Source organism: Rhinolophus hipposideros, assembly GCF_964194185.1.
Source record: "Rhinolophus hipposideros genome assembly, chromosome: 11".
Lineage (NCBI taxonomy): Eukaryota > Metazoa > Chordata > Mammalia > Chiroptera > Rhinolophidae > Rhinolophus > Rhinolophus hipposideros.
This window is the reverse complement of record NC_138057.1, coordinates 40,295,766-40,309,289: the sequence shown is the minus strand read 5'-3', so window position 1 is coordinate 40,309,289 and position 13,524 is coordinate 40,295,766. Positions and strand designations below refer to the sequence as shown.

General features: G+C 38.7%; 1 protein-coding gene across 1 annotated transcript in view; it reads left to right on the top strand.

The window, feature by feature from the left end:
* The window catches only part of TRPM6 (transient receptor potential cation channel subfamily M member 6), a 119,091-nt gene that overhangs the window by 23,904 nt on the left and 81,663 nt on the right, over nt 1–13,524 (top strand). Inside the window, exons 5-7 of the mRNA XM_081066275.1 lie at nt 1,669–1,882; nt 6,654–6,778; nt 11,236–11,407. Coding sequence (XP_080922401.1) covers nt 1,669–1,882; nt 6,654–6,778; nt 11,236–11,407 — 511 coding nt within the window. The remainder of the gene's footprint in view (nt 1–1,668; nt 1,883–6,653; nt 6,779–11,235; nt 11,408–13,524) is intronic.

Below are 13,524 nucleotides of genomic sequence, written 5' to 3'. Positions count from 1 at the left end.
ATCCCGATGTTCAGAAAATCTAATATTTTATTTATGACATAAAGGGATTATGTTTCAAGAATTTCAAAGGTAAATGGAAAATTGTTTTAAATTGCTATTGTATTCTGGAGGATAATGTGATAATTCCTATTTGTATATCCAGCTGTGGTTAATTTTGGCATAGTTTTATAATTCATGGTTTCCTATTGCCCTTGTTTCTTCCTATAACTCTGACTTATTCTTGCTGTTGGTTGGCTTATGCTGATGAAGGCAAATTTGTCTCAATATGGTTTAACAGTTTGTATGTTGCTGTGTCTGTTGGAAAAAGAAAGCCAGTCATACACTCTTGCATCCTGCACAACACAAGCCTTGGGAAGGCGAGGGAGGCGGTGAGGGTTAAACTATCATAAAGAGACAGAGACTCAAATATAGTCAAACCACAGAGGACCAAGGGACTCACAGCCTCAAGGGACTGGAGCCCCGAATCGGTCACCATGGGTATTTATTGATTTTTCACAATAGAAATCACATGATTAAGAGCAGGGTCTGTGAAACTCTTACACCATACAATAATCATTCATTCCAAATCCCATAATTGTCCCAAAGCAACCGATGCATACCATCCCCCAAATGACCAAGGTGTGGTGTATACAATCCCTGGGGGAACAAGTCTCACAAGATAAGATTATTCCATGAGCCAAACAAGAGGGGCGAGATGCTATTGTTCTAATGGGTCCATTACACCTGAGGGTAAAGGACAACAGTTGAGGCATGAGTCAGCAGCTTCTCAGAAGGAGAGGCACAGCTACCTCCTAACTTTACTTTAGCTTATGGGGGTCCTAGGGGGGTCCCGTCTGGCTTAGGTTGTTTCTCCCGTGAGAAAACTTACCCATCTTTGACTGCAGACCCTGCTTACAAGGACCAAACATGGAGACTTAGAGTAGCATAAACTCAACCCCAATGAGGGACAATCCCACAGGGTCACCTTTCCCTAAGGAAAGATTGGAGGGGACAGACTGCTAGGTTGTTGTGTGACTACAATACACTATGATTTTAGGCAAAATGCAAAATAATTCTGGGGCTACCTGATGGTTTGGATTTTCATATCTTTCCTTTCAGTTACATTGACTAGTGAAAAATATGAGTCTTTTGTGAAAAGTATTTATTTTGGGAGAAAACAATTTCAGAGGGATAATGATATATAAAGGAAATGGTTAGAATGTAAAGTTTATAATAAGTTAAATGCATATACTCCTGGATCATAATTTAAATTATGCAAATATGGGAAATGGTCAAGTTAAAACCATATCATATTAAAATCACATCGAATCATATCAAAATAGACGTATATTTAAAAGCACTTTTTTTTAACGGGTTTGCTGGAGTAGTGATTTTTGCCACTTTGAAGTATGTCTGCCTCAAGACTTTCTTAAGAACATTCGGTGGGCCAACCTTGAAAACCAGAGGAAACCTTCCTACCATGACTTGCAATTCCCACAAGGAACTTAAAGGGGGTATGGGATCCTTTCAAAGTAAATATTTCCATTATGCAAAGATGAACTCTTAAAAAGATCTCAGACACTCCCTTGCAAGTTTTGGCCATTTCAATTGCATTTCTGCGTGTTTATTGTTACCTCTATGTATTTTTTTTTACTGTTTTATGTACATGTGTAAATGTTTATCTTCCAGTATATTAGAACTTCTTATGATACAAAGTTGGATCATCTGTTACATCTGATGCTGAAAGAGTGGCAGATGGAACTGCCAAAGCTGGTGATTTCTGTCCATGGGGGCATCCAGAGCTTCAAGATGCCCTCCAAACTTAAAGAGATCTTCAGCCAAGGTTTGGTCAAAGCTGCTGAGACAACGGGAGCATGGATAATAACTGAAGGCATTAATACTGGTAAAGTACATTTCCTTGTTACACACTTTTTTTTTTTTTTTTAATTTCCCTTTTCTAACTGAATCAAGCAAGATAGCACCTAATCTCTGCTCTGCAGTACTCTCAGGAGACGTGGTGGCATGCGGGAGAAAGACGAAAAGTGTATGGCCTGAAAAACAACCCAGAAGAACCATAGACCTTTTCTGGAATGTGGTTTCATACCATGGTTAAAAGATGCTATTTTAACATAACTTCTGGTAAAAGTTTTAGGTCAAAAGAAAATAATCTTTCATGAGCTTTGGACTATGGTGAGGTTAGACAGGCTATGGAATCCATGCAAATGTGTAGTATGTAGGCATGGACATGAGCTAAACTCACCATGGTCCAGTTCCCAGGCATTGAACACCAGTGAGGACTGCAACAATTGCACTGAGTGTATTGGGCATGAAGAGATAATTAATTATACAACTGTCATTTCACTGACTGTATCACTGGTTTTTCATACTCCTTGAAATCAGGCATAGAGAATTACCTGGAGGCTTTAAAAAATACAGATACACAGACCCTACCCCAGATTAATTAGTTTTTCAGGGTGGAGCTTCTGAAGGGTATCTAATATGCAGCCAGGGTTGAGAACTAGTAACTTTGTAAACCCTCTTCTCTTACCAGTCTGTTACTAACCTGTTTTGATTCTCACACCAATTCAGACGTGTGGGTTCTTTCTCCACACAAGGGAATTCTATGACACCAAGTGGGTGTCCTACAATTCAACTCAATTCTAACACTCTATCTGGAAATAGTGTTAGATTCCGTGGGTTAAGGATTCAATCCCACAAGTCTCTCCTTATTTCAGATGCCAATCACAAGTCCAGGTTATTACCTATAGTTCTGACCAACTGGCTATAAGTTGGAGGTTCCCTTGACCGCTTCTTTCGGCTCAAATAATTTGCTAGAGAGGCTCGCAGAACTCAGGAAACCAGTTTACTCACTTGATTACCAGTTTCTTACAAAAAAAACCACCAAAACTCAGGAATAACCAGGTGGAAGACATGCATAGAGCAAGGTATGTCGGAAGGGGCACAGAGCTTCTGTGCCCTCCCCACTTCTCTACATAATCACCCACTTAGAAGCTCTCTAAACCCTGTCCATTTGGTTTTTATGGAGACTTCATTACATAGGCATGATTGAATAAATCATTGGCTATTGGTGATTCAACTCAATCTCCATCTCATCTCCTTTTCCCAGAGGTTGGGAGGTGGGATTTCATTTCCAACCCTCCATTCACATGGTTGGTTCCCCTGGCCACCAGACTCATCTTTAGGAGCAGTCCAAAAGTCACCTCATTAACATATTTTTGTCATGCTCATCACTTAGGAAATTCCAAGGGGCTCTATGTCAGGAATAGGATGAAAGCCAAATATATATTTCTTATCATAAATCACAATATCACACTGTGGCTTTCCATCTTCCTTTTATTTCTCCCTCTTTTGATTTTTAATTTTAATTGTCTCTAGGCAATATCTCTTATTAAATTTAGCCCATTCGTTAAGATCTGCAGTAGGTAGAGGATACTTCATGGGTGCAGCCTCTCTCAGCTCACTTTTGTGTATTAATTGCTATAGCACATTTTGCCTGTAGCAATCGTAGCATGTGTGTGTTTGGCCTTACAGGTTTGGATAAGTCCGTGTATTAGCTCTTTTTCCTGGTTGTGAGCTAGAGGCCAGGGCCTGCACGTCGGCTAGGCATTGGGTAACACGTGCTGATTTAACAAATTATTTCTTCTGACTAAAAGGAATGAAGGAAGCAGTGATTGAAAAAAAGAAAAGCAAAATAAAACCAAGGGATGTAGCCTGTCACTAATGGGTATCTTTGTTGTTTCTCTTTTACATTTTATTGAGATCATTATTGTTTCCCATTCTTGGATGAAAAGCGAAGGTGGCAATTCTCAGTCCATTGTATAGGGCTTACTTTGTTTCCAGTAAAAAAGCGGAAGGGTAGGGAAGTTTTTCAGAGTTCAGAAAAAGATAACCGTGGTCAAGGCCTTTTCTTTGAATAACGAAGTGCATCAGTGTATGACACACTTTATGTTACTTACTGCACTTTTTTTCAAACAGTTGAGGTTAGGGCCAGATAAGGAACACAACAATAATAGTGTGAAGACTATTGAAATAGTTTATATAAACAAAAGGAATGAGGAATGTGACATACTTGGAGCTCCCTTAAATAGTAATCAATAATCTGACCTGATTCAGCCACAGCTCCTCAGAGGCTAACTGCTCCAGGAGCACCACATCCCGGGGGGCTTACGGGAATGCAGATCACAGGCTCCTTCCCAGACCAGCAGGATCAGGACATGCAGTTTCATAACATCCCCACACGAGTCTTATGCACATTTAAATTTAAGAAGCTCTGCTGATGAGATTCTGCCTATTCTTGAGAGGCTTCTTAACTTAATTGAACATTACTTGGCATGCGTTTTTGACATTTACTTAAATTGAATGCCAAAAGCCTTGAGAGTCTACTACATATAAAGCAATTGGGTGGATGCTGTGGATGAAAGATGAGGATGATATGGGCCCTGGGTTTAGTGGTGAGGTGTGTTGTGACAAATAGACAATAAGCAACTGACTGAAAAATCGATGCTGTCTGGGTCATCAATGAGATACAAAGAATGTGTTTGGGAGTCAAAGGAAGAGGAAGGTACATTCCAGTTCCAAAGAGGGTACCTGGGAAGGCTTGGAGAAGGATATATCGCTTAGTGTTGGCCTTGAGAGAAGAGTAAGAAGATGTATTCTAGGCAGAGGTGGCAGCTGTAGGTCAGGCACACAGCTGGAGATTAACGCATGTATAGAAAGAGATGATAAAGCCATCAGCTGGGTCTGCCATGTGGCAGAAGCAGAGACAGCAAGGGAGACTGGAGCCAGATTGGGTGCCATGCTGATGGGCTGAGGTTTTATTCTCTATGTAGCAGGCAGCCTTCAATGGATTTTTGAACAGGAGAATGAACAGGGAATGAATGACATGGTCAGATCTGATTTTACAGAGAGTCTCGACAGAAAATATGTGTCAGGATCACATGTGGGCAGCTGAAACGCCAGCACCACTACCACCACCACCACCACCACCACCATCACCACCACTACCACCACCACCACCACCACCACAGTGCAGATAACACAGGCCAAACCTGTGGAATCCAAATGTCTGTTGTAGTGAATGGCTTCATAGTGGATAATAATGTGTGTCTGTGGTTTAGAACTCTGATTCTAGAAAATGACTCTGGGAGAAGCGCAAAAGATGAGCTGGAGGGGAAGATGCAGAGAGAGGGAAATGATTTAGGTGCTCTGCTTCAGGTGCATGTAATATGCAAGGTTTTTCTCCTGTGCTAATGTCACATAGAGAGTCAGTACTATACATAGGATGAATAAGTGGTACAATGCAGTGTTAGATTAAGCCAATCTCAAAGGACTACAACTATATGATTCCAACTATATGACATTGTGGAAAAGGGAAAACTATGAAGGCAGTAAAAAGATCAGTGTTTGCAAGGGGCTAGATTGGGATTGGAAGAGGGCTGGGGTGAATAGGCAGAGTGCAGAGGATGTTTGGGGGGTTAAACACTGCACGAGACTGTAATGGTGGATACATGTCATTTGCACATTGTCCAAACCCATAGACTGTACAACATCAAGAGTGAACTCTAATGCAACTACCATGTTTCCCCAAAAATAAGACTTAGCTGGACCATCAGCTCTAACGCATTTTTTGGAGCAAAAATTAATATAAGACCTGATCTTATTTTACAATAATATAAGACCAGTTCTTATAAAACATAAGACTGGGTCTTATAATAATTTTTGCTCCAAAAGATGCATTAGGGATGATGGTCCGGCTAGGTCTTATTTTTTGGGATGCACGGTATGGACTGTGAGTGATTATGATGTGTCACTGTAGGTTCATCGATTTTAACAAGTATACTACTCTGGTCAGGGTGTTGATAGTAGGGGAGTCTATGGGTGTGTGGGGGCAGGGGTTTTATAGAAATTTCCTGTATGCTTAATTTTACTTTGAACCTAAAACTGCTCTAAGAAGTGAAGTCTATTTATAAAAAGAAAAATCAGATATCCAGGATTGGAATACGAGCTCTACAAAATACCAGTGTTATAACCTTGGGCAAGTTACTTAACGTCTTTGTGCCTTAATTACTGCCTATAAGATTGACTAATAAACTAAGAAAAGTTTCTACTTTAAGTATACCTACATTTAAAACACTTAAGAGAACACTGGTGCATAGTAAGAGTTGGCTGTTATAATTATTGCTATTATTATTAATTCCAGAAGGGCAAACGTTAATGTATTAGCTCTGGAATATTTGTATATATAAAGCTATTCAATTAATTTGCCTTTATTAAGCAAGGGACACACCTGCAGAATGTTTTGATGGGACAGTAGAGAAGGTCAGAGAAAAAAATATTTAGAACATTCATGATTTCAGGGCTGGGCTTGCAGGACATTCTGGTCAGTTAAGTGTAGGGGCAGAACCGAGGTTGTAAGCAGAAATACCCATAGGGAGAGGAGAATTGTTCAGGTAAAGAGATCAGGTAAAGAAGCGAAAGGTGTAGAGGGAGTAGTGCAAGCCAAGATACAGAAACTAATACCACTGTGTCAGCAACTTTTCCTAACAATGGCCTTTTGCGTACTCTTATGCTTGTCTGTTTGTCTCTTTCTGCGGGTCACGGTGTTTTGCATGATTTGTGAGTTAAAGCTTGACTTCTGAACTGGTTGTTCATAGGAGTGTCCAAACATGTTGGTGATGCCCTGAAAGCCCATTCCTCTCAGTGCTTGAGGAAAATATGGACAGTTGGAATCCCTCCTTGGGGTGTCATTGAAAACCAGAGAGATCTTATTGGAAAAGATGTAAGTAGATAAACCTTTCACAACAAAAAGAAATGAACGTGTATCTGATTAGAATTATACCTGGATGTCTAATAGATATTTTGAATGTGATATGTCCAAAACCAACTCCTGATTTCCTACTGCTTCTCTTACCCTGTCTTAGAAAATGACAATCACTTCCTCGCAGTTGCTCAAGCCAAAAACCTTGGACTAGTCCTGGAATGATCCGTCTCATACCTCAAACCTGATCCATCAGTAAATTATTTCAGCTTCACTTTAAAAATATATCCAGAATCTGACCTCTTCTCATTATCTTTACTGTATTGAGCTGGTTCAAGCTACCATTTTCCATCACCTGGATGATTATAATAGCCTTCCCTGCTCTTATCCTTGTCTCTTATTATAGTCTATTCTAAACACAGTAGCCAGAATGATTCCTCTAAAATATAAATCAGATCATGCTACTACTTGAAAAACCCTTCTATGGATCCTATCTCACTTAGAGAAATAGCCAAGCTTCTTGCAATGGCGGCATGTAGTGAAACAAGGGACATTCATGATTTGGCCCTTCTCTTCCCTTATACCACTCTCTTCTTCATTCATTCCTGTGTATTGATGCTTTGATAGTATCTGTTTGTTGTTCTAAAGGGAACAGACTTGTTTAATTACATTTATGACTAATATATATTTTTTGGCAAAAATCTCAGATATTACAGAAGATATGAAGAAGAAAGATAACCATTGTTAATATTTTGGTGTGTATTATTCCAGAATTTTTTCTATGTATGTGTACATGTGTATAGTAAAAAGACTTTGTGGTAAAAAAAGTAATAACAGAAACCCACTACTGTGAATCTGTTTTTTAGCTTAACTATTTAATGTAATTATTTTTCTATGTCAATTAATATAGACATGCTTTTGGTTTATTTTAACTTTTATTTTGGAAAATTTAAATATATATTTAAGAGTGGATAGATTCAAATAATGAACTTCTATGTACCCGTCTCCCAGCTTCAACAGTTATGAACTCAAAGCCAATTATTTCATCTATTCCCTTATCCATTCCACACATCTTTCCTCCATTATTTTGAAGCAACTTCTAGACACCAAATAATTTCATGTTTTAATAGGTATTTCTAACCAACTGAGCTAACCAGCCACCCCTTAATAGGTATTTCTAAAATATATGGACAATTAAAATAATACCATATTGTCATTTTCATACATAAAAAATTAACAATAATTCCTGAATGTCATCAAATATCCAGTCTGTGTTCAACTTTCTGATTGTCTCATATTTTTTTCAGCTGTTTGATTTCATTATCTAAAAAAGTGCCCTACATTGTGATAGGTTAATATTGCATCACTTATGTTTATTCCTGAGTCACTTTTAATCACTTTTTCCCTCTATCTCCTGTTGTTTTTCTTTTTGGTGGTGTTGTTTTTTTTTGCTTTTTGGCAGTTTATTTGTTGAAGAAACTGGGTCATTTGTCCTGAAGAGTTTCGCACAGTTTGGACTTTGCAGATTTAACCTATTATAGTAGATTTCTCTGTCTCTTGTCTTTCCTATAAATTGGTAGTTTGATCCAAAGGTATAATCAGATTCAGGTACTATTTGTATAAGTTTATGCCACAGGACATATGTCCTTACCTTACAACGTTGGATCATCCCTCTTTTTATGATATTATTACCTACATTCATTGTTTTAATAGTGTTGCAAAATGCTGGTATTTATTATAGTGTTCCTTTTTCATTTATTAGCTTAAATATAGAGAAAAACATTTTTGTATCAGCCACTTGGTTTACCTTGTCGTACAGTTGTATAGGAGAGGGAAGAATAAATGCATGATTCTTTCTCTTTATTTTCCAGTTTTCAAAGCATTGAGTAGGTTATCTACCATCCTCCAAGGTGAACAATAAGGTGTTTTTTTTTTTTTGATTCTTGAATTTAAACGTTCAGTATATTTCAATTTATTGTTTATTCATTATTTATTTTATATTTGTTATTTATTATATATTTAATTTATTATAGTTATTATTCTTAATCATGCTCAAATCATCTCCTTTTGCTCAGTGGAATGTTTTCAAGATGTCTCCTAAGTCCTTTTAACACAATTCCAGTCATTTTCCATAGCTTCCTTGCATTTTGGTATGAAAAAATGTTCCAGGCTCATTGTGTATAGTTTTTTTTTTTGCTGCTAGAGAAATTGTTGGTTGCTTTTAATGGGAAATAATATTAACAGACCAAATTTTGGGTGCTAAGGGTGTATTTTGATTTTTTATGTCTCATAGTACTCTGCTGTATTAAAGTACTATAATTTATTGAGCTATTTCTCTATTATTGTCTATTTCAGTGATTTCCTGTTTTTCACATTTGTAAATGAAATTAATGTTGTGATAAGGTACATACATAAATCTTTGAAACTAGCTGGCTTTGTTTCATTAGAAATAATTATCAAAGTTGAATGATTGGGCTAGTTGATATCTACCTTTAAAAATGTGACTCATTATCTTTGAGAAAGTTGGTAACAATTTACACTCCTACCAACAGGGTATGAGGGTGACCATTTTGTTCCATTGTCAGCTCTGGATATTCTGGCTTTTAAAAAAAATTGCCACCTGATAAAATTATACCTAATTGTTCTTATTTACATATCTCTGATTACTAGTGAGGTTCAATATCATTTCATGTAGGTTTTTGTTGCGTCCTGCACAACACAAGCCGTGGGAAGGCGAGGGAAGCGGCGAGGGTTAAACTATCATAAAGAGACAGAGACTCAAATATAGTTAAATCACAGAGGACCAAGGGACTCACAGCCTCAAGGGACTGGAGCCCAAATCGGGTCACTGTGGGTATTTATTGATTTTTTACAATAGAAATCACATGATTAGGGGCAGGGTCTGCGAAACTCTTACACCACACAATAATCATTCATTCCAAATCCCATAATCATCCCAAAGCAACCGATGCATACCATCCCCCAAATGACCAAGGTGTGGTGCATACAATCCCTGGGGAAACAAGTCTCACAAGATAAGATTATTCCATGAGCCAAACAGGAGGGGCGAGATGCTATTGTTCTAATGGGTCCATTACACCTGAGGGTAAAGGACAATAGTTGAGGCATGAGTCAGCAGCTTCTCAGAAGGAGAGGCACAGCTACCTCCTAACTTTACATTAGCTCATGGGGGTCCTAGGGGGGTCCCATCTGGCTTAGGTTGTTTCTCCCGTGAGAAATCTTACCCGTCTTTGACTGCAGACCCTGCTTACAAGGACCAAACATGGAGACTTAGAGTAGCATAAACTCAACTCCAATGAGGGACAATCCCGCAGGTTCACCTTTCCCTAAGGAAAGATTGGAGGGGACAGACTGCTAGGTTGCTGTGTGACTACAGGTTTTGTGCATTTTCAAGCATGGTTTTTATATTTTGAAAGGCCTTTTATATTGTAATTCAGTCTACTAACATTTTTGTCATGCATGCTGCATTTCCTCCTTTTAATATTATATAATTTATGATCATTTTTCCATAAATAAAAAATATGCATTAAATAAACCAAGTATGTTCTTTTTTGATTTCTGGCCTCAGTGTCATGTTTAGGAATTATAAAGGTAACTTTTAAGGAATATAACTTTTAAGGAATAATGTTTGTAAAGCTTAAAATGCTTTTTATGTCCATTATTTCTTTTAAGCCTCACAACAACACTCTGATGTAGGGATTATTATTATCTTCATTTACACATGAAGAAAATCAGCCTGAGAAAGGAGCCTGAGTAAGTAGAAGAATGTGGACTTAAATTTGGGCTCTGACTCCAGATCCTGTCCTGTCATCTCTAAAAAAATAAGAATTGGAACAGCTTAAGGAAGCCTCAATAAATGTTAATAAAGATGTGGATGTTTTATATAGAATGAATTGCCATTTGATTGGCTGTTACTCTTTATTTCATATGAAATACTAGAAAAAAATTCAGTGTCAAAATATTATTCTGGAATAGACCTACTAAAGGCATATTTTCTGTACAGTGATGTACAGTGATGTTTTGTGTACTGATACCGATCCTTGAATTGTTAAAAACCATCTGAAGTAAGGTAACTATCAAAATTGAAAATAAATATTTAGAACCATTTTTAGCAATGTGGTAGTGTTGTAATAGCCAAGCATATGGTCAGTGGACTTATCTTGCTGAGCATGGAGTGTGAAGAGTGTCGTTGAACTTGTGTTGCTGAGTCTCATGAGCAGAACTGCATAATAGTCACGCATTGTAGGACCACATATCGGTCCATAGAAAATGGAAAATTAAAAAAAACACAAGTTGATCCTTCACCACAGATAGCTTGAGAAGCACTGCTCTTGGTAGCAAGTTGTGCTTTCTAATCTCAACAAGAACTCTGTAGTGCATAGAGATAGGCCTTTGGAGCAGTTGAGCCAAGGGAAGGATCTGAAAGTCTGACCCTCCCCATCCTTGCTGTCTTACAGGTGGTGTGCCTATACCAGACTCTGGGCAACCCCCTCAGCAAGCTCACCACACTCAACAGCATGCATTCCCACTTCATCCTGTCTGATGACGGAACTGTGGGCAAGTATGGAAATGAGATGAAGCTCAGGAGGAACCTGGAAAAGTACCTGTCTCTGCAGAAAATTCATAGCCGTGAGTACCATGGGGCTTCAGCCAATGGGTCCTGGCTGGGGACCTGCTGTGGAGCAAGGTGATCCATTATTATCAATACAGAGTGGAAAGGTCCAAGGCAGCTTTGGCCTGAAATGAATGTGTGTGAACTTACAATCAGAAGAAAACAGGGTGTGAGTTGGTACAAATCCATGGGTGACAGTTGGGAGAGAGGAACAGTATAGACAGGGAGACAGTATAGATAGGGACGGTTTTGTGGAAGAGTGGAGACTTTAGCAGAGCCTCCAGGAGTCCTTAGGGCTGGATAAAGGGAGGGAGAGTGGAGGGAAGTATCAGTGCAGGACTGGAAATGACTCAAGAGCAATCAGGAGACTGGCCTGATCTCACTATCAAAAACTAACCATTGTTAACTTTATTACATTCATGCTTTCAGAAGTTTTCTAGACATACAAAGAGCAGCATTTTAAAAATGAGCACTGGTATAATATCCATAGTTCTTCTATAGTCTTCCCCCAAACATAGATGTTATTTCCACATCAATAAGCCTAGTTTAGCACATATTTCTTTTTTAACTTTTATTTATTTTAAGTGTGTTTTTCCAGGACCCATCAGCTCCAAATCAAATAGTTGTTTCAATCTAGTTGTGGAAGGTACAGCTCACAGTGTCCCATGTGGGGATTGAACCAACAACCTTGTTAAGAGCACTGCGCTCTAACCAACTGAGCTAACTGGCCGCCCTAATTTAGCACATTTTAATGGCTACATAATATTTCATTATATAGGATTAAGAGATTCTCTTATAAAAGTTTTTTTAATCCATTTCAATAATTCAATGATTAATGAAACACACATCTAAATATTCTTCTGTTACTTTTATGCTTTAACATACCATTGTATCCCTTTCATTTAGCTTTTATAAGACTATATTATTAGAGGACTCTTATGACTATCAGTATATTGTATGGGAGGAAGAAACTTTTCCTTTCCCCTTCAAGTTTCTTTTGGCTGGTCTAATAATTAAATCTCAATGAGATAGATTAATAAGAGAACATAACCACATTTAATTATATACGTACATTTGGGAACCCCATGTACATGAGAGAATCAGAGACCCCACATGCATGAGAGATTCAGAGACAGAAAGTTCAAATGAGTTATATATGATGTTCTGAGCTAAGGCTTGATGTAAGTTCCTTTGGGGCTTCAGAGGGGAGGAAGGTTATTGCAGGGTGATACGAAGAGGACGTGTTCACTAATCAGTAGTTGGTCCTCTTCTACAGAAAGGTCATAAAAAGTTGTCTCAGGTGATAACTCTTATTATGGGCAAGGCTCCTCACTTAAATTCTTCTAGGTAGTTTTGGGTGGGAGGGGCAGAAGTTTCTCTTGAGCCTACAGTGACTCTGTTGCCTTAGCTCAAAATAATCCTCATGCCACCGAGGTACAGCTTGCGGTGACTTGTTCTGAATCCCTACACTTTCTTAGGTTCACTTTTTAGTGATGGGGGAAAATAATGAGGTGGAGGTATATGGAAAAAGAAATTAGAATGACAGAGCAATGAAATGGACTGAAGAAAGTTTTCAGATGCTGCTAACAGGCCCAACCTTAACATTTGCAGAGTACGGTACAAGGATACATGTGGAAGTCCGCATACTATATAACAAAATACTTCAAACCCTTACATCAAATTAGGAAATTGTATACTGTTCTATCCTTTTACCTTTGCACATATAGATTGAAGGCCAAGTTTGAGTTTAGAATCTTGGATTTGAGGGAGTACTGAGCCAGAATGTGGGGTGAGACAGAGCCAGCACGTTGGCCCTGGTCTACAGCCCACTCTCTACTTCTCTTTCTAACCTTGGTTCAATCCCATCATGCCATGGGCCTCACACACATGTGGTCACCTGGACACACCAGCCTATATTTTCAAACTCTCCATCTTACGACTACCCTGTTGCCTTTTGCTGTGGCAAGTATGTCCGTGGGAAGGACATATCTTGGACAGAGGCCCACGCAGTCCCTGGTAGCAGGAATTTGGGGGTCTGTGGCACTCTTATAAGTAGAAGAGGGGGCACAGACTTTCCTCAGATGTTGGCCCTGCAGACTCCTCAGTGTAAGAGGAGGCACATGGGTAGGAGAAG